Source organism: Neomonachus schauinslandi, chromosome 1 (genome assembly GCF_002201575.2).
Source record: "Neomonachus schauinslandi chromosome 1, ASM220157v2, whole genome shotgun sequence".
NCBI lineage: Eukaryota > Metazoa > Chordata > Mammalia > Carnivora > Phocidae > Neomonachus > Neomonachus schauinslandi.
This window is the reverse complement of record NC_058403.1, coordinates 111,228,130-111,254,706: the sequence shown is the minus strand read 5'-3', so window position 1 is coordinate 111,254,706 and position 26,577 is coordinate 111,228,130. Positions and strand designations below refer to the sequence as shown.

At 40.1% G+C, this 26,577-nt stretch overlaps 1 protein-coding gene across 2 annotated transcripts in view; it reads right to left on the bottom strand.

The window, feature by feature from the left end:
• Window positions 1-8,351: 8,351 nt before the first annotated feature.
• WWTR1 (WW domain containing transcription regulator 1) overlaps window positions 8,352-26,577 on the bottom strand; it is a 134,091-nt gene continuing 115,865 nt past the window's right edge. For both annotated transcript variants that reach the window (XM_021685949.2, XM_044920299.1), the window contains 3 exons: window positions 17,739-17,872; window positions 16,481-16,593; window positions 8,352-11,803 (listed from right to left, as the gene is read on the bottom strand). In XM_021685949.2, the coding sequence (XP_021541624.1) occupies window positions 11,619-11,803; window positions 16,481-16,593; window positions 17,739-17,872 (432 nt within the window). In that variant the 3' untranslated portion in view covers window positions 8,352-11,618. The remainder of the gene's footprint in view (window positions 11,804-16,480; window positions 16,594-17,738; window positions 17,873-26,577) is intronic.

The window sequence follows — 26,577 nt, the reverse complement described above, 5'->3', positions numbered from 1 at the left end:
TAAATAAATAAAATCTTTAAAAAAAATAAAAAATAAATAAAAAAAAAATAAAAGAAACAAAAATCCCTGTTCTCACGGCACTGATAGGCTAATGGGAAGAGACAATGAAGAAGTGAATTATCTCTTACTGTTATATGGAGGTAAGTGCTGTGGAGAAAAACAGGGCCTGGGAAGAAGAGAGGGAAAAGCTCACAAAAAAGGAGGAAATGAACATTTATTGACCACCATTTATTTATTTACTGGGTATTCTATATAAGTCAGTTTTCTGAATCTTCACCTCTCTCTCACTGCTCCCCCACTTTTATTATAATAGCCAATTTTACATGTAAAGAAAAACTGTAAGAGACTTGGCTAAGGCCACTGTGTTAATTAATAGCTGCGTGGTATGGAACTCCTTAACTGTTGGAGGAATGAAGCCCCCGGCTAATTTGTAAAGGAGACTGCCCACACATGCCCTTTCTTAATGCTCACACACCCACCTCTCCAGGACTGGCAATGCTGCGTGGAATGTGCTGGACCTCACCCTTCCCTGTTAGGGCTTCCCTCTTATTCTCTCAAACTCTTATTTTACTCTATGCTAATGGATTCTCTTCCCAAAGTGTAAGGGATTACTGATTTTTTTTTAAAGATTGTATTTATTTACTTGAGAGGGAGAGAAGGAGCAGGGGCCGTGGCAGAGGGAGAAAAGCAGGCTCCCCACTGAGCAGGGAGCCCGATGCAGAGCTTGATCCCAGACTCCGGGATCGTGACCTGAGCTGAAGACAGACACTTAACCAACTGAGCCACTCAGGCGCCCCGGGATTACTGATTATTAATCACTTGCCAGTCCTGTAAATTAATTTTCTCCATTTATAGACCAGTTAGTCACATCATCATTACCCAAGTAAGGTACTTGAGTGGGACCTTTTCCTGGAATAGTCCCTAAATCTCAATGGTGGAAATGTCAGGCCCCCTGGTTGGGGAGTGATGAACGTGCTTGCTGAAATTATACCACTTTGGGGGATTAGAGTCTTAGTTAAAATATCAGTTTCTCATTCTCCAGTCTATTATAACTATTGGATTCTCAAAAAATGCTATAAGAAAAAGAGTGTGTTCTTGTGTACATGACACAAATCCACCTATCTCCTCAATGTAGAAAATCTCTTCAAACACTAAGAAAGATTACAGAATGGGAGGATTTTAGTGCCAGGAGAAAATGAGCATTTTACAGCTAAGGAAAATAAGAAATGATACCCAGGAAAGTTAAGTGGATTTCCAGAGATTACAATTACAATTGACCCTTGAACAGTACAAGTTTGAACTGCCTGGGTCCACTTATACATGGTCTGTTTGTTTTTAATAAATACAGTACTGTACTGTAAATGTGTTTTCTCTTCCTTATGATTTTCTTTAATAATGTTTTCTTTTCTCTAGCTTACATTATTGTAAGAATACATATAACATATGAAATAATGCGTTAATTTGCTGTTTTTGCTACTGGGAAGGCTTCCGGTCAACAGTAGGCTATTAGTTAAGTTTTGGGGGAGTCAAAAGTTTTCTGCAGATTTTTAACTGCATTGGGGGTTGGCGCCCCCAATTCCATGTGTTGTTCAAGGGTCAAGTGTATATCTGTCATTTCTGATAGAGCTGGCCCAAGCGCCTGACTTCCAAGACTGAGGTTTTAGGGGAGTTTGTTTGTTTTTTTTTTTGTCTACCCATCTTCAACTCTCATTCTTTGAGGATGTTAAGAAAACAGATTGAATTGAATAGAAAGACTCAATATTATAAAGATTTCAATTCTGCTTAAATGACTCTAAAAGTGTCAGGGTACCGCAATAAACACACAGATACACACTCGGAGGAAATAGTGACACCCAGTTCCTGGAACACAGTGGGTTGTCAACATGTATATTGTTTTCCATCTGTGCTCCCATGCCTTCATTTACCAGTGCCACATCCCTGCTCCCCCTGTCCTACCTCCTCACCAGCAAGCCCCAAGCAATCTCTCTCGTTCCTCAACTCTGCTGGCACACATTTGATGCTAAATACATAGTAGGGTATTATCTTCTTGGAGGCAGAGGCCATGATATCAATTTCTTCCTATCCTCACGGCACCAAATAGGCCCTTGTCCTCAGAGAGGGCCACCAACTTCTCTCCATTCCAATACATCTTCACTTTTCCACCTGTTTTCCTTAGGTCATTCTACTACTGGAAAACTCTCCATGGCTTCCATTATACAGGCTAAAGTCCAACTCTGGAACAAAGCATTCGAGCTCCTTCGAGGATTATCTCCATCTGTTTTATTTATTTACTCACCTCCTGCCTCATGGCCTTCCTACACTCTCCCTCCAAAGACATGGACCTTCTCAGCACTCAAAATTTGGCGCTTTCGTGTATGCCATTTCCCTGAAATGCCTGGGAAACTCCTCGAAGCTAAGGCTCACACTCCATGTCTTATTTGAGGTTGTTCACTCCTCTTCTTCATTCCCTACACTGAGCTTCCAGTTTTGTAATTACGCCCCCTTTTTTTTTATGTCAGCCTCTTCTTTCTTATTCTTACAGAGAGATATACTAGCACAGGAAATCCTTTGATTTGCAGGATTGCAATGAATGGGGCTGGCTTCAGGACATGTCCTGTGCAATTACAGAGGGCCCCACCCTCACAGGAGCCCCACAGTTTAATGCTCTACTGTCAATTCTTAATACATTTGAGCAAGGCCCCATGTTTTCATTCTGCACTGGGTCCCACAAATTATGTAGCCGGTCCTGCCAACGAGTACATGATGCATACTTTCCAACTTTCCCAGTTTGCTGCGACTTCCCCAATTTTAATACTGAAAGTCCTGAGTCTTGGGAAACCCTTCTGTCCCAAGCAAACCAGGACACTGGGTCACCCTATTTCTGGTCCTCAAACTGCAAACATAGGAGGCATGCATCACTTTGTTCAATTTCTAATATGACCTATTGTCTTACAAGCAGAAGGGTCCATTTAGGACATATAAAACTTGATGGTAAACTGTGACCCCTGCAAATTATTATTTCTAAACACAACTTATACATCTCTGTGAACTACATTTAAGGCTTTATCATCTCACACTTTTAAGTTACTACAAGGGACCTATTTCAAAGGACAGCCTATAGGAAAGAATCGCAAATTCTAAGGCCAATGGAAGAGTTTCAGTGACTCTATGAGCCATCTGGAATTAACTGTAAAATGTGTATGGGAGCAACTTACTATGAACAACACCTAAAGCTTTGATCAGTTTCTCAAAGCCATCCGAGTCAGTGAAAAAATAAAATGCATTGGCTAATTGTTTTGGTGAATCTTGAAATTTGGGGGCATTCCAGAGAAAGTTATAAGGAGTTCTGCTTTGAGGACCCTAATGTACCAGACCTTTTGAGGCATAACTGGAATAAATCCATTCTGTTTTAGGGCCAGAATTCACAGCCCATCTAGCTCTAGTGACCAGAAACTCGTCCAGAAAGTCTTTCTAACATGACATAATGTGTCTGATCTTAATTTTATATTCATTTTAATCCATTGCATATATTAAACTATTCTGGGCAACAAGGCAGATATCAGAAATTATCTAGGGGCGCCTGGGTGGCTCAGTTGGTTAAGCAACTGCCTTCGGCTCAGGTCATGATCCTGGAGTTCCGGGATTGAGTCCCGCATCAGGCTCCCTGCTCAGCAGGAGTCTGCTTCTCCCTCTGACCCTCACCCCTCTCATGCTCTCTCATTCTCTCTCTCAAATAAATAAATAAAATCTTTAAAAAAAAGAAATTATCTAGATTTTAACCTTACATATATAATACCTTCATATGTGCCCTCAATGGAAGATAAGTAAATTTTATATCCAGGAGCTTTGATATCCACACAATATTGATGGTAATTTTTAAAAACCTGTGTCCTAAGGAAAAAAAATCCTAAATTCGGCAGCTATAATTTTTTAATTGAAAATACAAATAAATGAATTTTCAAGATTGTAATCCTAAAAGAAAAAAAAGGGGGAACTTGGATACACTATAAATGTACAAGTCCCAGCTGTGAGCTAGTTTGGCGGCAATGCCTGTCACCCCATTGATTGGTGACAGATTTGTTTACTCAACCAAATCATCTAGGAAGTTCCTCATCCCCTATTTTGCAGCCAGCCCTTCTTCCCTGTCTGTCCCTGCTGAAACTACTCACTTACTTGGGGAATACAATGGGGATATAGTGGTCAGCAAAACAGACCAAGTGGCCCCCTTCATGCCTTTATCAACTTATGCAGCCCCCCAACAGTGCATTAAGAGTTCCCGTTTCCCCATATCCTAGCTAACACATGGTGTCCTCAGTCTTTTTCATTTTGCAGTTTGATAGAAATGAAATGGTAGATCACTACTATCTAATTTCCATTTTCCTGATTAGTAGGGTTTTTTTTGGTTTTTTTTTGTTTTTATTCATTTGAGACACAGAGAGAGAGAGAGAGAGAGCACGAGCAGGGGGAGAGGCAGAGGGAGAGGGAGAAGCAGGCTCCCCGCTGCGCCAGGAGCCCGATGTGGGGCTCGATCCCAGGACCACGACCCCAGGACCCCGGGACCACGACCTGAGCCGAAGGCAGACGCTCAACAATCTGAGCCACCCAGGCGCCCCTCCATTTTCCTGATTAGTGATGAAGTTGGCAAGCTCTTTGGCACCCAGTTCCCTGTCCTATACATTTCAATTCATATCCTTGGCCCATATTTCTATGGGACTGTTTTTCTCATTAGCATGCAAGTTTGTTGTATATTCCAGATACTAGCTTAGGTCTGGTTCTCAGAAGCAGACCCTGATCAAGGACTCATGTACAAGTCATTTACTAAAGAAGTACTATTTAAGAAAGGGTTTTTCAAGGAATTGAGTATTTACAAGGGAAACTGGTAAGAGAGTGGGGTAAACAGGACAGGGAAAGGGAGAAAACAAAGCAGGCGTGTGCTCTCAGGCCAAGTCCTCTAGAAGGCAGTCTGTGCCTGATCCCACAGGAGACTTTGAAATGTAAGTTACACACCCACCTGTCATTGGCTAAAGGTTGTATTGTAGAATGTGAATTCCTATGCATCTAGCTCTCTGCACGTGTGGGAGCAAAGTGACTGCGATCCTTTTTAAAAGTCACAGATATTAGCTGTTGGAAGCCAAAACACACCAGGGTGGGAGATGGGGTGCACAAAACAGTAAAAAGGAATCTAAGGTGATATGGGTAGAGAACTGACATCACTCACTATAGACATGCAAATATATGCACTATAGATATGCAAATATCAATTTCACTATTAATTCAAGAAATACAAACTGGGAAAAAAAAAGGAAATACAGGCTGTAACAGAACGGTATTTTCTATCTATACAGACTTGAGAGTTAGTCAAAAGTTCTCACCACAAAAAAAAAAAAGTAGCTATGTGAGGAGATACATGTATTAACTAACCTTATTGTGGTAATCATTTTCCAATATATATATATATACATAAAATCACTACACCGTACACCTTAAACTTATACAGTATGTCAATTATATCTTGATAAAGCTGGAAGAAAAACAGAAGAGACTAATTTGTATTATATTTATTGATAGGAAATAATTTTTCATTCAATTTTTGAACTTCATATATTCTACATATCTTCCCAAATATTTTATGGAATGTACAGTGGGGGGAAAACCCCAAAATGTTAATGTTTATTCAAATCAGATTTGATTATTTTTATTTTTGAAATTGCATGTTTATAGGAAAACTCCTCAATCTTCAAAACAAAACAAAGACGCAATATTCAGCTCCAGATTGGCAGTGGTGAGACAGGCCTTTGCATTTGTCGTTATTGGAAGTATAAACTGGTACAGTCCTTCCTTTCAAAAATATTTAACAGAATCTATCAAAATTTAAGATCACATGATGTAATGATTTTTTCTTGGAATTTATCCTCCAGCCATATTCACACGAGAATGGGCTGGTTACTGTAGGACTGTCTATAAAGGCAAAAACTAAAAACTGGCTAGCAATAGGGGACATCCATATAAAATATTAGTTGTTAAAAATAATCCAGTATACAACTCTATGTCCTGGCATGGAAAGATACCCATGAGATTTTGGATATATTTGTTGCTTACTGTGTAACCTCATGCAAAAGATTTAACCTCTTAAATTCTTCATCTATAAAGTAAGGATAATATTGAAATGATAGGGTCACTATGCAGATTAAATTAGATAATACATATCAAGTGTTTTTGCGTGGTGCTTGGCACATGGTAAATGATCAGTAACTATTAGTAATATCATTATTATTATTAAGAGTAAAAATGAGGGGCACCTGGGTGGCTCAGTCATTAGGCGTCTGCCTTCGGCTCAGGTCATGGTCCCAGGGTCCTGGGATCGAGCCCCGCATCGGGCTCCCTGCTCGGCGGGAAGCCTGCTTCTCCCTCTCCGGCTCCCCCTGCTTGTGTTCCCTCTCTCACTGTGTCTCTGTCAGATAAATAAAATCTTTAAAAAAAAGAGAGAGAAAAAATGAAAGCTTAAAAATAGCATGTATCATTATTTTTCTTGTTAAAAAAATCCAACTTATAGGAAAAAAATCTTACATATTTTTTTAAAGTGTGAGACTTGGGGGATAGAGAAGTTTCACTTTTTACCTCATACATGTTGGTATTTATAACATTTTCAACAAGCAGTGCATGTTATATTGGCAGTGATGATGAAATACGGTTTTTAAAAAGAATGCATGAGACTACATCAAAATAAAAAGCTTCTGCACAGCAAAGACAACAATCAACAAAAGTAAGACAAGCTACTGAATGGGAGAAGATCATCTGCAAATGATACATCTGATAAGGGGTTAGTATTCAAAATATAGAAAGAACTTATACAACTCAATAGCAAAAAAATGAATAATCCAACTAAAATGGGTAGAAGACATGAACACACATTTCTCCAAAGAAAACATACAGATGCTCAACAGCCACATGAAAAGATGCCCAACATCACTCATTATCAGGGAAATGCAAATCAAAACCACAATGAGGTATCACCTCACACCTGTCAGAATGGCTAAAATCAACACAAAAACAAGTGTTGGTGAGCATGTGGAGAAAAAGGAAGCCTCGTGCACTATTGATGGGAATGCAAACTGGTGCAGCCACTGTGGAAAACACTATGAAGCTTCCTCAAAAAATAAAAAATAGAACTACCCTATGATCCAGTAATCCCACTACTGGGTATTTACACAAAGAATTATGAAAACACTAATTTGAAAAGATGTATGCACCCCTATGTTTATTACAGCATGATTTACAACAGCCAAATTATGGAAGCAGCCCAAGTGTCCATAGATGAAACGGATAAAGAAATGGTGGTATACACACACACTAGAATATTACTCAGCCATAAAAAAGAATGAAATCTTGCCATTTGCTACAACATGGATGGATCTAGAGGGTATAATGCTAAGTGAAATAAGTCAGAGAAAGACAAACACCATATGGTTTCATTTATATGTGGAAATTAAAAAACAAAGCAAAGAAAAAAGAGGCAAACAAAAAAACAGACTCTTAACTATAGAGAACAAACTGATGGTTACCAGAGGGGAGGTGGGTGATGAGATCAGTGAAATAGGTGATGGGGATTAAGAGTACACTTATCGTGATGAGTACTGAGTTAGAGAATTGTTGAATCACTACACTGTATACCTGAAACTAATGTAACACTGTACATTAATTATCCTGGAATTAAGAAATTTTTTTTTTAAAAACAAATGCATGAGACTTAAGGCTCTGGAATGTTGGTAAGCTGTTCCCACCAGCATCTCTTCTGTTGTTTAGCTCCTGCTTGAAAACACTCTTTACTGAGTGCTCTCACCTAATGTTTCTGTGGAGTGGACAAAGATATGACAACAGTGAGAATCAAGGGACTCAAGGGACAGAGGAAATACACTGTCACAAGCCCAAACTCAGAATGAATAAGCTGTTCTTAGATAACAAGAAGCCACGCTATAACATTAACAACACAGGAAAAACTGAGAATCCTATAGTTCTGACATCTCAGTCAAATCTGTGAGGGTGTTGGGAGGACAGTGTGATTAAAAAAAAAAATTATATATTAATCATATGTATAAGACGTAAATTATATATATACACACACTAAAAAAAAAAAAAAACCCTCAGGGGGTTGCTTCAAATAAAGGGGAAACCAGGATTCTGTGGATATTTAGGATATTGAAGACCAGACATTTGAGCCCAAACAATGTTGGCCTACAAAATTGTCTTTCTTTCATTGTCTGCCAGGAGAGTTACATAAGCCCTTCTTCAGTACCACCCAAGCCTTGAGTAAAAGGAACACACACAAATAATGAAAAGACAAAGGCTCCAAGTGGAAATTCAATTGTATTTATTTTTCTTATACAGAATCAGAGAAGTAAAAACCAGTACCAAACTCCAGGTAAAATGGTTTGATATGATTGATTTGGCTGCATACCTTCTGCAGGCAGACCATTCTAAATTAAAAATAAACACACATATGTCATATTACAAAACGTAGAAGTAAATTTGTTTAAAAAGTTAAAAGTACTAGCACATAAATGATGTAGTGTGTTAGGGAAACGGTCTCTTGTCAATCGCCCATTTTCCCAATTAAATTAATCTACAATTTCCTTTTTTTAACAGCTTATTTTTTCATAAAAGTTGTACTTTCAGAAGTTACTTTCTAATTTTGTTGTTAAGAACACAACTTATAATTAGCAACACTTCTCTCACCTTCTACAGAGAGCTTTTCTACCACGCCGGGGTCAAGAGCAACCCCCCGCACTAAGTGTTTTACTCTGTCTTACGTGCTTCCCGCATGTTGTACAATCAGTGAAAGAAATGGCATCTCACATCCTAAATACTCTGGTGAAACACTAACAATTACTTGGACTTAGTAGAATTGCAAACAGGTTTTGACAATGTATTTACTTCAAGAAAATGTGTTCTGTCAGGATATCGATACCTTGCATGAAAGATCTCTGAAATTGTTTTTCCATTTCAATTTTTAATATGTCTTTTCCATGGCAAAGTTATCAGATGACATGTTGAAATTTACTGATTTAGGACTGAAAAGACGAGATATCCTGGCAGTTCTTTTATAATAAGAAATATAAATAGCACCTTATCATGAATTCGGCAGGGGTTTTTACACTTACAATAATAGTAAAAACCCTTTCAAAAGTTGTTCTTACTTCCAGATTTCTAGCTTTAGTGTTCTTTAACAAAGGCCGTATTTTATGGCCTTAAAAACGTAACAAAAAAATTACATCTGGCTTTGTCTATTAGTAAACACGTAGTCATGGTTCATATTTCATTCTGGAAAAATATTTGTTATGTTCATTAATAAATGTTTCAACTAATTTCACTAAAAAAAAATCTTCTAGTGTTTTATAATGCCACAGCTTACTAGGAAATTACTTCTAAAAATTGATAATACAAATCACCGATGTTTTAACTACTTTAAAAAAGAGGGGTATCTGTTTCTTTTACACTTAATAACCTGAAAAGGAGTCTATAAAAATATTTTTAAAAAATACAGTAACACTGCTCAGTTTTGTTAGGTCCCTTGTTTTTTGTTTTTCTTAGAAAGAATGTACAACTCTTTTTGCAATTATTGCTCACAAAAGAGAAAAAGAAATAGTGCTCCCTTATTTAGTAGCAAACACAAAACATCTACCCCGATCTCTCTCAGAGCGCTTAGAGAGAGAAAAGGAATCAGAACATATACCATGGGTCCTTCAGGAAAAAGAAATCACTTCCCTGTGTTGGAAGCACAGCAGGCTTATGCTCTTGCCCACAGACACGCTCAGCGTCAGCTTGGACAGGGCGACACCAGCCCTTCCCCTCCTCCTTCCCCATAAAGTGCACCGAAGCCCTTTCTTCTACAACAGAGTCTTTTGGTATAAAAGCTGTAGTAGAAAATCGTTGCTTTGTTCTTTTGGGCACCTCTCCTACCATCCTGCTTGTCTTGCTTTTGGGGTACTATCACTTGTCTGTTTCCATTTCCCAACTAGTATCCTTCCACTATTGACCGTGACTTTACTACTTCATCTCTGACCTTTTCACTTGCCTTCTTTCCAACCAGATAAAATGTATTCTGCCTGTCTCTACTCTGGTAGATGGAAAAGGATCTTATTTAAGATCCCCAATAGATAAGCCCCCTTGGGAATTGAAGGTTCCTCTCAGAGACCTGAATTATTAATGTCTTTCAAGAAAGATATTAAATTCATAGATTATAAATAATGTCAGTTCAAAGTATTCAACGATTGAGGACTTCATGGGTAATGCAGGCAGAGTGCACACCGGGTGAACCTGATGCTCTCTCTCAGTCCTTAAAAGCTAATAAAAAAATGTTTTTGGTTACATAAGAGGTATTGAGTACATATTTCATGCCTTTTTATACCAACTGTAGCAAACAGGGTTAGGATAATATACTTAGGAATCAATTTTACTGAATTCAGAAACACAAGTCTCCACCGTACACCCTTCAGAGGGTTTTTTTTTTTTTTTTTTTTACACGTCAGTCAGAGATCTGCTTCATCCTTCAAACAGTTTCATAGATAAGATTCTTTTAAACGCTTGAAATCTGGAAAGCAAAACTGATAAGGCTTCAGCATTAAAAAAGCAACAATTTACTGTGTGTGCTGTCGGGTTGAAAGCTAGGTCGTCCTGATGTTTTCAGAACGGTTTCAAAAGACAAAAAAAATACAGTCGCCACTGATTTATCAAAAACTTTTGGCTGCCCTTTGTCATCAGCTACAAAATTATAGTGCTTTATAAAATAAACATCAAATTCTAAGTTGCAATTAAAAAAAAATCCAACTTGTAATTAAAAAAAAAAGTTTTGTTTAATAAATGCTCATAATTAGTACCAAACTGGTCTCTTTCATAAGATCTGTAGGGTAGGAACTGTGACTCACATTCCTGCCCCTCTCCCACTGGAAGGACGAGTTGTCTAGACGCTACGCAGTAAAGTAATGATGAAGGACAAACTACAATAGGACCACGTGTGCCTTTGCAGATACAGAGTAAAAAGAACCATCAGAACCAGCATGGATTCAAAACTACATTGTATCCCATACAGCAGAGATGTACTATCCATACAATGATTTTTAAAGCTCGCGTTAAATATTTTTTTAAAGCATCCAGTACTACTGTCATTAACACAGTTTTTGAAACCGTCAATCAGGTCTAATTTTGTGTACATTTCCTGGACCGAGCCGCTTGTCACAAGTCACTGCCTGTGGTCAGCTTTTATGGTTTATAATCAATTTGATGCATAAATTTCAACTAACACCCATCAAGCTTAGTCATGGGGCAGCAGAGAGAAAAATAGAGAAGCAATTCTGCATCCTCAGTTCTGCAGAAGAACGCTGCATAGCAAATCACGGGAATGCAGGCCTGCAGAAACTGAAAATAGAGCATTTATCTGTTTGACTTAAGTTACTGTCAATCGAATCCAGGCAATGATGAAACTGGCCGCATGGGAAGGAGGGAGCATGGAGTCATGGAGGCAGAATGTGGTACACCTGCAGACTGACTCTGCTCCATTGTTTTTTGCCAAGAGGCCCAGGAAATGTCAGATCATTGGCTCATCCAAGTTACAATGGTAGTAATTACAGCCAGGTTAGAAAGGGCTCGCTTTTGTTCAGCGCAGACTCTACATCATTGAAGAGGGGGATCAGATCTTCAGACTCCAAAGTTCCTAGGTCAACATTTGTTCCCGGGAGACAATCAAGAAAATCAGGGAAGCGGGTCTGCTGAGGATTGATGTTCATGGGTGTCTGTCCTGCGTTTTCCCCTAGAACAGAACAGAAGATGACCATTTTAATTCCGTTTGTTAAGCTCTTGAAGAGTTGACCCAATGCTCACCTTCATTTCCACAGTGCTTCCATTTAAACAGAAGATTCTATTGCTGCTCGTCTAAAATAGTTCATCTCTGTGAAAAATTTCAGCTACCACGTTCCCGAAACTGAGTTGGTGATGCTCACTCATATGAGATGCAGAGATGCCGGGTGAATCTTTATTTGTCCTGGGTAGACAGGGCCCAGAATGGATAACCCCAGGAGATAGGAAAGAAGCATGCGAAGGCACTGTGGATCCAACCTGTGATCTGTGCCTTCCCATGACGGATGCATGAAGAGCTATTTTGTGAAAGAGTAGAGAGTCTTTCCCTGTAATAAATACCTTATCACACAGAGCTATACTTTTAGGATTTCACTGTGAAGCTTGTATTTACCTATGTCATCCCTCTTTATGTTCAAAGACACATTTTCTAATAACTCAAGAACACTTTTTTTTTTTTTTTAGCCAAACAAAATCTGTTTTAAAGAATTTCTCTTATCCTTTCTTCTCAGACATGGAAAGCATGAGGAGAACTAGTTATAAGATTCTTCGTTAAGGTTAACAATCTTAAAATATCTCTTTATGTTCAAAGACAGTAGCGAGGAGTTTCCTTTAACCACATTATTAAAAAGCTATCTTCATTGATGGCTCTAGGGATCATTTTCAAAGTATTTTATAAAGGGAATTCTGCAGATCACCCTACACACACACACACACACACACACACACACACACACACACATATACCTGGCACCCCACAACTATCTACTTTTCTTACCATGTGTACGAGTCACAATGTATGTGAGCATATGAAGGTTCTAAGAAGTCTTGTTGTAATGAGATCTGTTTTATTTTGTTTAGGCCACTATTACCTCAATCCACTTAATCATCCAATCCTATTCTGGCAGAATTTATATCCTAATGGAAGTGGAGTCCACAGAACACAGGTGAGAAAATGCTGTTCTAGAAAAATGAGATGCCTGGGATATGACATGAAGAATATATGTTCTTTATGAATAATAGTGTAGGAGAAAACATACTGACCCTTGTGCTAGTGGGACTGGGCTTTTAGCTGTGTGACCTTAGACACACATAACTTGTCTGACCCTCAGTGTACCCATCTGAAATTGGGATTATAGGTACCTTCTTCACGTACTGGAGTAAAGCACCATAGACTGTCTGCCACACATCCGCAGTTCTGGGCATTACTCATACATACAAACTTATATAAATACAAAAATACAATAAATGTTGATTGTGCTAAAAGAAAGAAAAACCTAGGAACTCAATCATTCTTGATTACCCAATATCAGAACAACTGTCTAATTCAAATAGCCCTGATCAACTTTCTGAAGGTTTAAAATATACCTCAGAGACTGAGGAGCATTGGCAACTAAGGCCAGCTTCCACCCTAGAAATCATTTCTAAGAAACTTGTTAAATTAGCTTTTGTGTCTTTTCAGTATGGTAGCCTTCCTGAAATTTCATTATTCTGAGCAAAAGCAGAGAAAATTCATTTTAACCAAATGCATTTTCCAAGGAGAAAAATTACATCTTTCCAAGTGACGAGGGAAACATAACCAAACTTGCATTTTGGTGATAGCAAAGCTTAATGGCTCTTCTGTAACCCATACAGTATCAGTGACTCTTGGCAATATTTTAGAGGATTTTCATTGCAAAAGGCAGTAATTTGGAAAATTAAATCAAGTTTGACATGACCTCAACATCAAATTTGATGTTGAGGAAATCCCAAATAACTTTCACTACCCACTAGAATGTAACAGATGGAAATGAGGCTGAAAAAAAGTATCTGCCCTGAAAAACTATCTGATCTCAAGTGCTGGGTGTCTTTTTTCCTTACCTCCAGTTAGAACCATTCATCTCTATTGATTTCCCATACACATTTTCTAATAACTCAAGAACACTTTTTTTTTTTTTTTTTAGCCAAACAAAATCTGTTTTAAAGAATTTCTCTTATCCTTTCTTCTCAGACATGGAAAGCATGAGGAGAACTAGTTATAAGATTCTTCGTTAAGGTTAACAATCTTAAAATATCTCTCTTTGGATCAACTTTGCAATAGCATAGTGATCTTTTTGGTCTTTAACAGTTTTATCCATTGAAAAGCAGGAGAGATAAAAATCCAGGCAATTCTTAAAAGGGTATGATTATTGCAGAATATTCTGAAAGAGTGGATGACTTCCCAAACTTTGCTCTTGCTATTCCCTTTACTCTAGTCCACACCATATCCAGCTGTTGTTTCCATGTGTGATTTGCAAAGGGAGTGTGCTTAGCTGGCTTGTTTCCATTCAGCATGTGGTCAGTGAATCTAATAGACCTTTTGTAGCCACACTGGAGCTGTGCCCACCCCCCAGCTTTTCCTCATCTTATTACTGTATTACTTTTCTTTCCTTGAGAAGTTTCATGCCTACTTCCTAGAAAGACTTCACAGAATGACCCTAAACTCCGCAGGCTGACACTCACTTAACCAGGTTAACTTGGAAGCCTAGCATTTATCAAGTTCAATTTGTCCATTACTTCAGCCTCCCAGAAGTGGGGGAAGAGAACTTTGGGCCAAACTCTGTGATCTCATGACTCCCCACAACTCCATGAAGTAAGCATGTTACTCCCACTTATAGATGTGAAATCCAAGGCCTTGGCAGGTTCTATCACTTTCCCAAAGTCACTACCAAGAAGTGGAGAAACAGAGATTCAATTTAGGTTGCCTGTCTACAAAGACTATGTTCTTTCCAGAATACCACTTAATTCTACATTTTGGCTTCAAAATATTCCCTACTTTGAGGCTATTTTTAAAAGCTATAGGGACACCTGGGTGGCTCAGTCGTTAAGCATCTGCCTTCAGCTCAGGTCATGATCCCAGGGTCCTGGGATCGAGTCCCACGTTGGGCTCCCTGCTCAGCGGGGAGCCTGCTTCTCCCTCTCCCTTTGCCTCACACTCTACTTGTGCTCTCTCTCTCTGATAAATAAATAAATAAAATCTTTAAAAAAAAAAAAAGCCGTAGAATAGAATCCATCCTTTTTTTTTTTAATGGTCAGGCTTAGATTTAGATCTCCTGAGTCTTTTTTTATTTAACTTTTGTTTTTTATCTTTACTGGCTTCCCAGTGTTCAAAAGATGAAAGCTAACAATTATTAAATATAGGAAGGAGCCATTTCATAAGGCTGTTCCAAAGAGGATAAAATTAATCTCACACCAAAAAATAAAGAGAGCGATGAAGAAAGTGAGGGAGGGAGGCGGGAGGGAGGGAGGAAACTGAAGTAATAAATCGACGAATAACAAAACAAACATTTCAAACTATTCCCGTGTGACTCCTCACAAGACAGTCTGTGCTATCCTCTAAACACATCAATGACGACCTGCAGAGAGACCCCAAAGCAGCTGCTCCAACCTACTGCACTCCTAAGATGCCTGGCTGACTCTTGACTCTGGTCTGACCAGTGGTTTAGCTTCAGAGACTATGATACAGATGACAGTCATCTAAGAACACAGTGTAACACACACAGGCACTGTGGACAATGGCATTGGGGAAAGGACTTCTTTTCTTTTCTTTTTTTAAAGATTTTATTTATTTATTTGACTGAGAGAGAGAGAGAGAGAGAGAGAGAGAGAGCACAAGCAAGGGGAATGGGAGAGGGAGAAGCAGGCTTCCTGCTGAACAGGAATCCCAATGCGGGGTTCAATCCCAGGACCCTGGGATCATGACCTGAGCCGAAGGCAGCTGCTTAAAGACTGAGCCACGCAGTCTCCTCAAAAGGACTTCTTTTCATCACAGGACAATTAATTTTCTGTCATCAGTGATGACAACAGAAACTTGCATGAATACTTCCAAATAGTGGACCCCTCAGTCATCATTTATTTTTGGTTCTAGACTATCCTCTGGGGGTTTAGGACTTTATAATTAAATCTGGCTGTGGCTAAGAAGACCCAATCTGGCTTTGCAATTGGTGGCCTCACTACTTGAAGAGGAGACAGGACCAGAAGCCAGCCGGGGCCTGGCCTAAAGGGGGGCAGGCCGGGGACTAGGTCAAAAGTACCCTGACTCTTCTCTTTAATTGCTGAGGGAAGACATTGTTATCATGTTGGGACTTGCTTGGGAGCTGACAGTTTAGAATCTTCTGAGTGACTTAACTTTCCAAATGCCCGCTGCCAATTGCTTCCCAAATGCAGCGAATGACATGAAAAAAATTGCATGCGGGTAGAACTATAAAGCCATCCCACTTCTCAAGAGAAAAAGTGGCCCGTACATTATAACTGAAAGGAGAACAGTATAAATATTCCACTGTGGAAGAATGGCAGGAGACAATGGCAGGAATGCAACAGTGCGCAGGGGCTATATGAGGCAAGGACAAAGGAAAGAAAGAAAGAGAGAGAGGAGGAGGGAGGGAGAAGAGAAAGAATTTAAAATCCTGTGCCTGTGTATAAAACTGTATTTGTATAAACTAAGAAGAAGGGACTAGAATTTATTAATAGTGTCTGGGGTTTGGGTGGCTTTTCAGGTGTCATTTTCTGTTATTGTTGAGATGAAGTGTTTCTGGTTGGACTTAGAACTGCGATGACCGAAGGGACGATATAAAAAGGCAAACACACTGCAAGGACTTGCAGGCTTTGCTCCCACCTGTGTCCATCTCGTCCACGTTGCTGAGGAAGTCCTCCGGAGTCGTCGGGACACTGTAGCAGCCTAACCCCAGGCCGCTGTCCGTGCTCTGCTCCCTCGAATGATAGGGCCCTCTGGGGAGTGAAGGACAGAGAGACTTCAACGCGAGCCCACATCAAGAAATTCCAAAATCAAAACACAGTCATGAAACCCCTAAACTGGTCTCCTTCTGTCATGCTGCCCAACTTTCCAGGGAATGGAGAGAGGCCGACTTTGCACCCCTCTTTAATTTTCCAACATGCATACCAATGTCAGCAAGATGTAAAGACCAGGCAAATAAAACTGGCCATTCACAGTAAGTTGATGCTGATTTCCTTTTTATCTCAAAATAATAATTTGAAAACTGTGCTGCACATAGACTATGATACCATTTATGTAAATTTTTAAAAAAGAAAACAGTGTTGAATATTGCTTATGAATGCACACATTAACAAGTAATCGGAAGTATAAAAATATGTGTGATGGACACACACCAATTGCTGAACAGTGGCTCCCACTAGGGAGGGAAAAAGAGAAACATTTCAGTGGTGGTGGGGATGGTTTAAATATTAACTATAATACTCTAAAAAACAAAACAAAACAAGATCTACGGAAGTATGGCAAATCTGGGTGTTGGATACCTGGGTAAATCTTATGTTATTCTTTATTATTTTTCTGTGTATTTGTAATACTTCTAAATCAACAATTTAAAAAATTCCCTTTCTTCATTATTTCAGTTACTGTTTGTTTTTACCTCTCTTTTTTACTAACTTTCATAATTGTATTTGTTTGTTTGCTACAGGCTTCTGCAAGGGCAGAAAGGACACAGGAAATCGACAACTGCCCTTTATTAGGGTTTAAAAAGCTACAATTAAGGTTTGACTACTTCTACTCATGAACATATTTCTGGCTAAATTTTCTTTCTTGCTCATATGTTTCGTATTTTAAAAATATCTCTTTGTTTTAATTACATTTTTTATTGTAAAACAATTTTAGACCCACAGAAAAGATGTGAAAAGTGTACGGAGTTCCCGTGTGCCATTCACCCAGCTTCCCCAAGGACATCTTACACAATCGTAGTACAGTTACCAACATCAGGAAATGGACAGCTTCCCTCGATCCCCACCCCAACCTCCCAGCTCCCCACCTTTCCCCAACATAAACAAAGGCCCATTATACTCTAGACCACGTTAAGAAAGCAAGCAAAAAATAAGTCAGTGGCTCCAAAATGTTAGCTTACCCATTGAGGAAAGGATCAGAGCTATTATTAGTGATGGATCTCATGTCTGGGGTCATGGCTGGCGGGTTGACAGCAGCCTGAACGGTGGCCAGAGTCTCAGCTTCCATGGGGAGCTGTCTACAGAGGGCGGCTTCCTACAGAAATAGGACAGTCACGGGGAGGGCAAGTTATTCACTCATTGTCACAAGGATCAGAGCAAAGTGTATTTCACATGAAACCTTTTCACCAAACACAAAGCATTTCATGTGTGTTCCCAATCAGTCAAAATCATCAGGAAATCATCACTGTTCTTTCTCCGGAGAAAGTCTTCCAGGCATAAGTCACTTTCTGACATTCACAAAGTTAATGAGAAGCTCAGCTAGTATCTACCTCAGGACACTTACGTAGCAACTGTCCCACCCATCCAAGTGTTTAAATACCCAAGTCACATAAAGGTGTCCAGACACTTTCTTCCAAGACATTTTTATCCCAGGTGCTCAGACCAAATCTTAATCAATCAAAGCAGCTGAACTCCTCTGGCCTAGCAAGTACATTCTGCTCTTTGCCACTAACAGGCCCATAAAGTCGGCGAATTACAGAGTCAGGCTCTCCATCAGATCATAGCTGGCAGTTCTATGTCAATAGCCAGGAGAACAAAACAACCAGTGAAAAAGTTTGTTAGTCCATCGGTTTTTCTATTTGACTAGTCATTTTGTTGACCTGATTAAAATGGCCGAAGGGTGGGGAACCACGCAGAGCCAATCCAAATCCCACTAACAACAAACTGATAACATATGGATTTCATTAGCAAAAATCAGAATGCTAGAATTATTTTGTTTTGGCTGGCATGACTTTGCCAAAGAGAGTCAATCCAAAAGGTTATGAATTGGACTGCAATTACTTTCTCTAGGTAAAACCTCCAGGGAGTCTCTCCCATTTTGACAAACATGAGCAGACATCAAATTCCTTTCAAATCTGCTGCTCTTTCCAGAGAAGAATACTTTTGTATGTTTATACTTGCATCCAAAACCCAAGTTAGGCCCTTCCTATATTTATGCCTATCAGTTTCCCACTTTCCAGCCTGAAGTCATTGGTCTTCCCATCCCTCAAACCCCAAAACCATGGCTACAATGGCAAACAGAATATTTAGGCCATTTAAATTACGGTATCTCTGTTAGATCTCTTCCAGCCCTAACATGCTATGATTTTAGAGAGTAACTGCTGTCTAGACAAGTCTAGTGAAGTCATCGGCAATAAAAACTTTCGGTTACTAGAGTTCATTGTACTGTTATGAGGAGTTATGGTAGCATGACTCTTACAAAACGTGAGACTCCTGATTGATAAGAAACTGCATTGTTAATTTGTAATGAAATAAACATCCTGTCTAGGAAGGGCTTCTGGCTCACTTCTCTTCATCCAAGTTGCAAATAACCAGAATACTTAACAAATTTTCTTCAGTTATCCATAAAAAGCAAACAACAACAACAACAACGGGATATTTTTTTAGAGGTGATTTTAGTCCATAATTGCAATCTTCAAACTACCTTCTGAATAAGTCTAGAAAAATTAAATTATTTCCTGATAGATGTTTTTATATGGCAGGCAGTGTGCATTAGAAACCTTATTCTCCAACCAAAGGTCACCTGAAGGACTCATACAGAAGAACGACGACAGGGACTGAACCGGTGGGAGAAGCCTGGAGTCCACCAAGCACACACACATACACAAACCACAGTCTGAAAACATCTAGTCAATGATATAATTTCTAGTTCTTTATAAACTGTAACTGCAGAGATCCTTTGGGCAATAACCTTCATTACATAAAAAATTAACTTTAACTAGCACAATCCATTTTATAACCATTCTGAATAGATGCTTTTTTTGTTTCCTTTACTTTATTTAAATTCAATTAATTAACATATAGCGTATTATTAGTTTCAGAGGTAGAGTTCAATGATTCATCAGTCTTATATAACACCCGGTGCTCACTGGATCACGTGCCCTCCTTAATGTCCGTGATCACACAGTAACCCCATCCCCCCCACCCCCCTCCCCTCCAGCAACCCTCAGTTTGTTTCCTATGATGGAGAGTCTCTTACGGTTTGTCTCCCTCTCTGATTTCGTCTTGTCTTATTCTTCCCTCCCTTCTCCTATGCTCCTCTAAACAGATGCCTTTTAAACATAAAAGTGGAAGAGATTGCTGCATTTCCTTATATCTGACAAAATTTTTTCACCGTAAGTCTTAAGAATACTAACTGAATTTCTAATATCCAGGTAGTCTGAATTTAAATACAATAAGAATTATTTCTGGAACTTCACTGCATAAAAAGATACAGATGCACACACACACAAACACACACACACACTATATATATATTAATTTTTTGTCATCTATAATAACATACAAGATGAAAGTAAAATGTTTAAAATTATAAGTAAAAATATCAGAAATGAGCTATAAAATACATAGTTCTAAACTTTCCTCTTCATTTAAATTACTCCTGGCATATCTCAAATTGATACAACATATATATATATATATTTTTTAAGATTTTATTTATTTACTTGACAGAGAAAGACACAGCGAGAGAGGGAACACAAGCAGGGGGAGTGGCAGAGGGAGAAGCAGGCTCCCCGCCGAGCAGGGAGCCCGATGCGGGGCTCGATCCCAGGACCCTGGGACCTTGACCTGAGCCGAAGGCAGCCGCTTAACGACTGAGCCACCCAGGCGCCCCGATACAACATATATTTTTAAGAGAAAGCTTGTGTGTGGTTAAATATATAAATAAAATTCAGAAGACTAGAATAACCAAAGCTGAAAGAACCTACACCATATTGGGGAAAATGTTTCACTGTGCCATCTGCCAATTCACATCTGTTCCCGCTATTTTAAATTAAAGATAGCTGAAGTTCCATTCCTCAGCATCGTTATTTCCCCCAACTATTTTGAAGGCTTGACCCCACGTCACAGAAGAGGCAATGCTATGCTCTCTCTGGAGGGGGCTCACATTATCATTTCCCACCTTTTAATGACTAACAAATGAGAAAGGATACAGAAAGGGTGTTGAATGTACCTGAATAATAACCTTGGAATATAGATCAGACTAGTGTGAGTTAGAAAGTTATCATAGGGAGCAACACTCTCTCCAAGATTATTCTTGGGTTACAAATCATTCCACACAGCCACCAACAGGAAGATCGTGGTGGCCCCCTGGATGGTGGCCCACAAAGCCCTATGTGACAGCCCTGTCCACCTCCCCTCCTTCATCTCTGACATGCTCTCCTCACTCACCCCTTTCCTGCGGTTCCTCCCACTGCCAGCATCTGCAAAAGCGTTCCCTCTGCTTGGAACATACACCTCGGATCTCCCCAAATTCGTACCTCACTTAATGTCTGCCTCCTACAAACGCTAGCTCCTCAGAGATTGCATTAAATTTTCTTCATAGCAACTTAAGTATTCTTGTCTGTGTCTCCCATTAGAATGTTAGGAAATTCCACAAAGGAAGGAATCTTATGTGTCATGTTCACAACTATATCCTTGCTGCCTACAACAGTCTAGGCATACAGTAGGTACTCAATAAATACTTGCCCAATGAATAAATGAGAAGTATTACTGGAATTCAAATAGGAATATTTTAAGTGGTGATTAGTAATAAAAGAAAAAAATACACTAAGAGCATTCAATCCTCATCGTCAACCACAAATATAATTAGAATAACACCCTATGTATACATCTCAATTAGCCAGGCACAAACTCCATCCTCGTGTAATGATCCCACTGCTCTCTTCCCTGCTCCTAAAACAGAAGATAAGCAGGAGGGCAGAGTGGTCAGAATCAGGGAATCTGGGGCCAGAGGCTTGGATGTGAACCTGGCTCTGCCATCTCCCAGCCCGTTAAACTCTCTGTTCCTCATTTATTTTATTTTTTTAAGATTTTTTATTTATTTGAGAAAGAGTGATGGAGAAAGAAAGCACAAGCAGGGGGGAAGGGCAGAGGGAGAGGGAGAAGCAGACTCCCTGCTGGGCAAGGAGCCCAACTCGGGGCTCGATCCCACAACCCTGAGATCATGACCTGAGCCGAAGGCAGATGCTTAACCAACTGAGCCACCCAGGCGCCCCCTCTGTTCCTCATTTATAAAGTGGGGATAATGACAGCATCTACACACGCAATCATTTAATAAATGTGAACTAAGTAATATTATCATCCCATGTTCTGTATTCCAATCCCAGAAAACAAAAGCAAAACAAAACCAAACAATCTTAGAAGTCGCATTATCATGAGAAACTGATCCATACTGAGTGGTTTGACATTTCTTCCTGGTCAACTCTCACCTTGGAAAGATTAAATCCAAGTGTGAAATTCATCATGATGAGTCAGCAAAGCTAAGAAAACAATTTTCTTTTCTTCTTTTTCTTTTTTTAAATAAGGACAGGTCTGTAAGATTTTTTTTTTTTTTTGTATATAACATAGAATTAGATTTTAATATACAGGGAGAACAGTGAGAAGTTTCACTTCCCTGAATTATATTTTATAATGTAATAGTTCCGTATTTAGAAGTACCTTTTTTTTTGAATGAAAATACTTTCCTATTTCTGCTCATGAATGAAGGAGGAAAAGAGGAGTACAAAACCCAGAGTTTGGAAATAAAAGGACTAACATCACTAACATGTCCGAATCCAAACAAGGAAGGACTTTTTCAAAAATAAAAACTAAATTTAGGTATGAAATTAAATCCTAGGCTCAGGATGATTTTGGCTGCCCTACATGCCTGACTTTGGTCTGACCAAGAAGCAGCAGTCAAGACTGATGAAGGTGAAATGGCTAAAATACAGACAGAAGACGGTGGCACTGGACTAAGCAAACGGATGTGGAAACAGAGGCTCATTCAGCCCCGGCTGGTCTAGGACTAGACTCAGAGAGTGGGTGTGGCAACTGCTCCAACCGTTGCCAGGGCCCAGCTCCCCCTAGTCTAGGCAGAACAGGCTAAGCTGGAGGCACATCTGAGCCCCTGGGTCTGACTCTCGTCTCCCACTGCCACTCTAGTCCAGTAGTTCTACTCACAGACGCATTCCCAGGGTCCCCCCACCCTGTCTTCCCAAACAAGCTTTCAGTTTCCTAGACTCCTCCTATTTGGGGGCCCTCTTCATCTAGCCGTATTTCACCCACCCTTACAAGTTCTGTTGTACCACCTTTTCCAGAATGCCTTCCCTGACCACAAGAACCACAGCAAGCCATGAGCTTCCCCCTCTCCTGGCTCTGGACTCCTAAATAAAGGTGTCCAGCTGGGGTAGGATACCCCATGTCTCACAATCCACTCCTCATCTGGCCGCAAAGCCATCTCTTCCTACCAACTTCAAGCTTTCTCTTAATGCTATCACCACCTACACCAGTGCAAAAATCCAAGTCCACTGACTCCCTCAGCCCCATAACAACTCATTTTTGTACTTGTATTTATTTATTTATTTATTTTTTTAAAGATTTTATTTATTTATTTGAGAGAGAGAATGAGATAGAGCATGAGAGGGGGAGGGTCAGAGGGAGAAGCAGGCTCCCTGCTGAGCAGGGAGCCCGATGCGGGACTCGATCCCGGGACTCCAGGATCATGACCTGAGCCGAAGGCAGTCGCTTAACCAACTGAGCCACCCAGGCGCCCTGTATTTATTTATTTTTTTTAAATACTATAGAAACTACCAGGTGCCAGGTACTGCTCTCGGCAGCAGGGATATAGCAATGAACACAGATATTGCCCTACCTCATGGAGGATCCTAGAGAGGGAGAAAGATGTGAACAAGGACCAAGCCTTGTGGGTTCTATCTCTTGATATCCCCATGCTCCAAACCTCTGTTCCATTTCAAGTAGCAGATCAGCATTGCTTCTCTAGCTATTCCAATAGACTTGCCTACCTCTAGTCAACCCCCACAGGCAAGGGAGGAGAATAATCAGGTTGGAAGGGATCCAGGTGTCATGTCTTATGAAGAAGCAGGGAACTGTTTAACCAGTAGAGAGACATGAGGGGTATACCTTGGTTCTCAAACTATTAATGGACTATCACATGGAAGAAGGAAGATAGATTCCTTCTACCATGGATTTGAGGCAGATCTGATGAAGGGTTTTCTAGTTAGTAGTCCTGTTGAGTGATGGAACTGGCTCTCTCAATTCTCTGGGCTACTGGCCACTGGAATTCTCAAGCAGTTGTGGAAGGTTAAATGCTATTAGACGTGTCCAGAGCTTGGCACAGGAGAAAAAGCATCCCTGGAATCAGAAAGATTGGAGTTCAAATCCCAGCTCAGTTACTCCCTACCTATAACATCTTGGGCTAAATTCTTAATCTTCCTTGCTAGTTTATTTATCTGGGGGGAAAAAAAACAGACAGCTTGTAAAACTCACCTTGCTGGGCTGTTATAAAGATTTAAAAGCTTATTATAAAGAACCTGGTCCAAAGAGGCAGTCAACAGAATGAGTTACTGATAGTGTTGTATGTTTTAGGAGGCAGAGATGTCAGCTAAAGCTTGCATATCACTTACTATGTGGGGAGCATTGTTCTAAGCACTTTAGCATTTTATCCTCATGACAACCCAACCGTCTCCATTTTACAGATGAGGAAACTGAAGCACAGAGAAGTTAAGCAAACTTCTTCCCAAAATCTGGCTCCAGAGTCTGTTCTCCTAACCACCACACTGACTGTGGCAGAGAGAGGAAAATCAAGGGTTGAGGTCGGAAGACCTCAAATTTTCGGCTCTTTCACCTACTGGCTGTGGGACTTGGGGTAAGTTATCTCATTTCTCTGAGCCTATTTTCCCAGCTATCAAATGGAAATAACAACCCTCTTCCTTCGGGCAGTATTGAGGACCGGATGACATAGCCTGTTTAGCTGTCCTGAACAGTTTCCCTTGCCCAACTGGGAAAAAGATTGAATTGGACATATTCTATGGTCCTTTTCAATGTATATGGGTGGAGTTAGTGCCCTGGGAATTCACAACACATCAAACACAGTTGTAAGTTCAGATTTTAAAGACCGGTTTCGGAAAGATCTGGAAAGCTGCCCCTAGTACCCCCACCCCTCCCGTCCCCTGCCACAAGTGTATTTTTTTTCTCTATCCAAGCTGAGGGTGGAAAGACTGTTGCAAAATAAGGGCTTGAGAATCTCTTTCAGAGTTTGTGGTTGTCCATCTAGGTCTCTGAAACGAATAATTATATGTAGGTTAAAAACAAACAAAAAAACCCCCAAAAAACAAAACAACAAACCCCTTCCCTAGCAGCTGGGGAAGGGAGTGGGGTGTAAAATAGCAAGAGGGATGTGAAAGACAAATGCTGATTTGTAAGTTGAAGATGTCCCTGGAGGCAAACCTCAAACCTCCTTTCCTTCCAGCTCCCCGCCGGCCTGCAGCCTGCCCGTGGAATAAATCAACAGAGGAGGTGAGAAAGCACACAGCAGCTGAAAGCGTCCTGCAGCCCCATCTGTCCTTGGCTGAGGGAGCACCTGCAGCCAGCCGGCTCCTGCCCTCACTGGAATGTACTTCAAAGAGAAGCGGAATGACAATAACCCTTCTGAGGGCGCTTGGCCTGATGGAAGCCGGCCTGATGGAAGCGTGTGTGGCCAGGGGTTCCACAGAACTGGAGGATTGGACTGTTTTAATTATAAAGGGTGGGGTGAGTAGAAACAAATGAAAAAAAAATCAAATCAAATAAAGACAGTATTTTGAAATCCTAACATTGAAATAGTTACTCTGGTGCAGGAAAGTTGCTGTCTCTGCCAAAACCCTTTGGGGACTTCAGAGGCAAAACACTAAACTATGTACCTTCTTTACTGGGGGGAAAAAATTCCCAATGTAAATTTCTTTTTAACTCTGTGCCAAGAGATTCTAGAAATTCATTGTCACATTTCCTGGAGCCTCCCTTTTTCAAATACCTCATCATACATGCTCAGCTGCCAGACCACTGGTATGAAAGAATAGTCGAAACTCGAACACTGAGGGAAGACATTTGTTGAGTCCATAATGATTATCCATGGCCTGTTTGTTGCTCTTTCAATTCAGGATGTGTATCACAATCTTGTGTTATTCTATAATCTGTTATCCCTTAGAATCACATTAAGGAAAACTTCACAATTTAGATATTCTCTCTTCACTTAAAAAAAAATAATAGCTGAATGGATTTTGAAATGGTGTTTCTTCATACCTTGGTGATCTTATGAAGATCAGAAATATGAAGTTGCTTTTCCTTTGTGCAAACATGGTGACCCTCTATTTGAAAAATGTGTTAAATTTACAACATTTTAAAAAAGGGTCCTTGTATTATTCCTCAACTACATGGGAGCACCAAGACATTTTAGAAGATGGATTATTTCTGGGACTTGACGGAAGCTAGAATTGAAGTTTGCTGGAGAGTACAGACCAAGTGTGTCCACTCCCTGCTGTGCATTTAGTACCTGGAGCATTTGTTGAACAAATCAATGAATGAACTTACATAGCCAGGCTACCACAGATGGAGTTACATATTGGTTGGATGACATGACCTCTATGTCCCAGTCAACCCTGAAACCTAATTCTATGAAAAGCTTTTCAAGAAGTTAAATTATAGCATCTGAAGGAAAGACTCTTTATGAAATAGCCACCATTTATGCTTCATGGTCTGCTTTAACACAACACTTTTTAACCTCTCTAAATAGCTATTCTTCGCATGATAAAAACCAGACTCCAGATTCTTCCCCCAGAACAGCGCTGCTCATAGCCGGGCGTGTCCCCCCTGGGCCCACGATCAGGAATGGCTGCTCGAGGCCGGCCAGCTGGCCAGCCGGACCCCATAGTGGATGTCAGGCCTAACAGAAATCTGTGAGACCTGCCAAAAGAATTCTGAGGC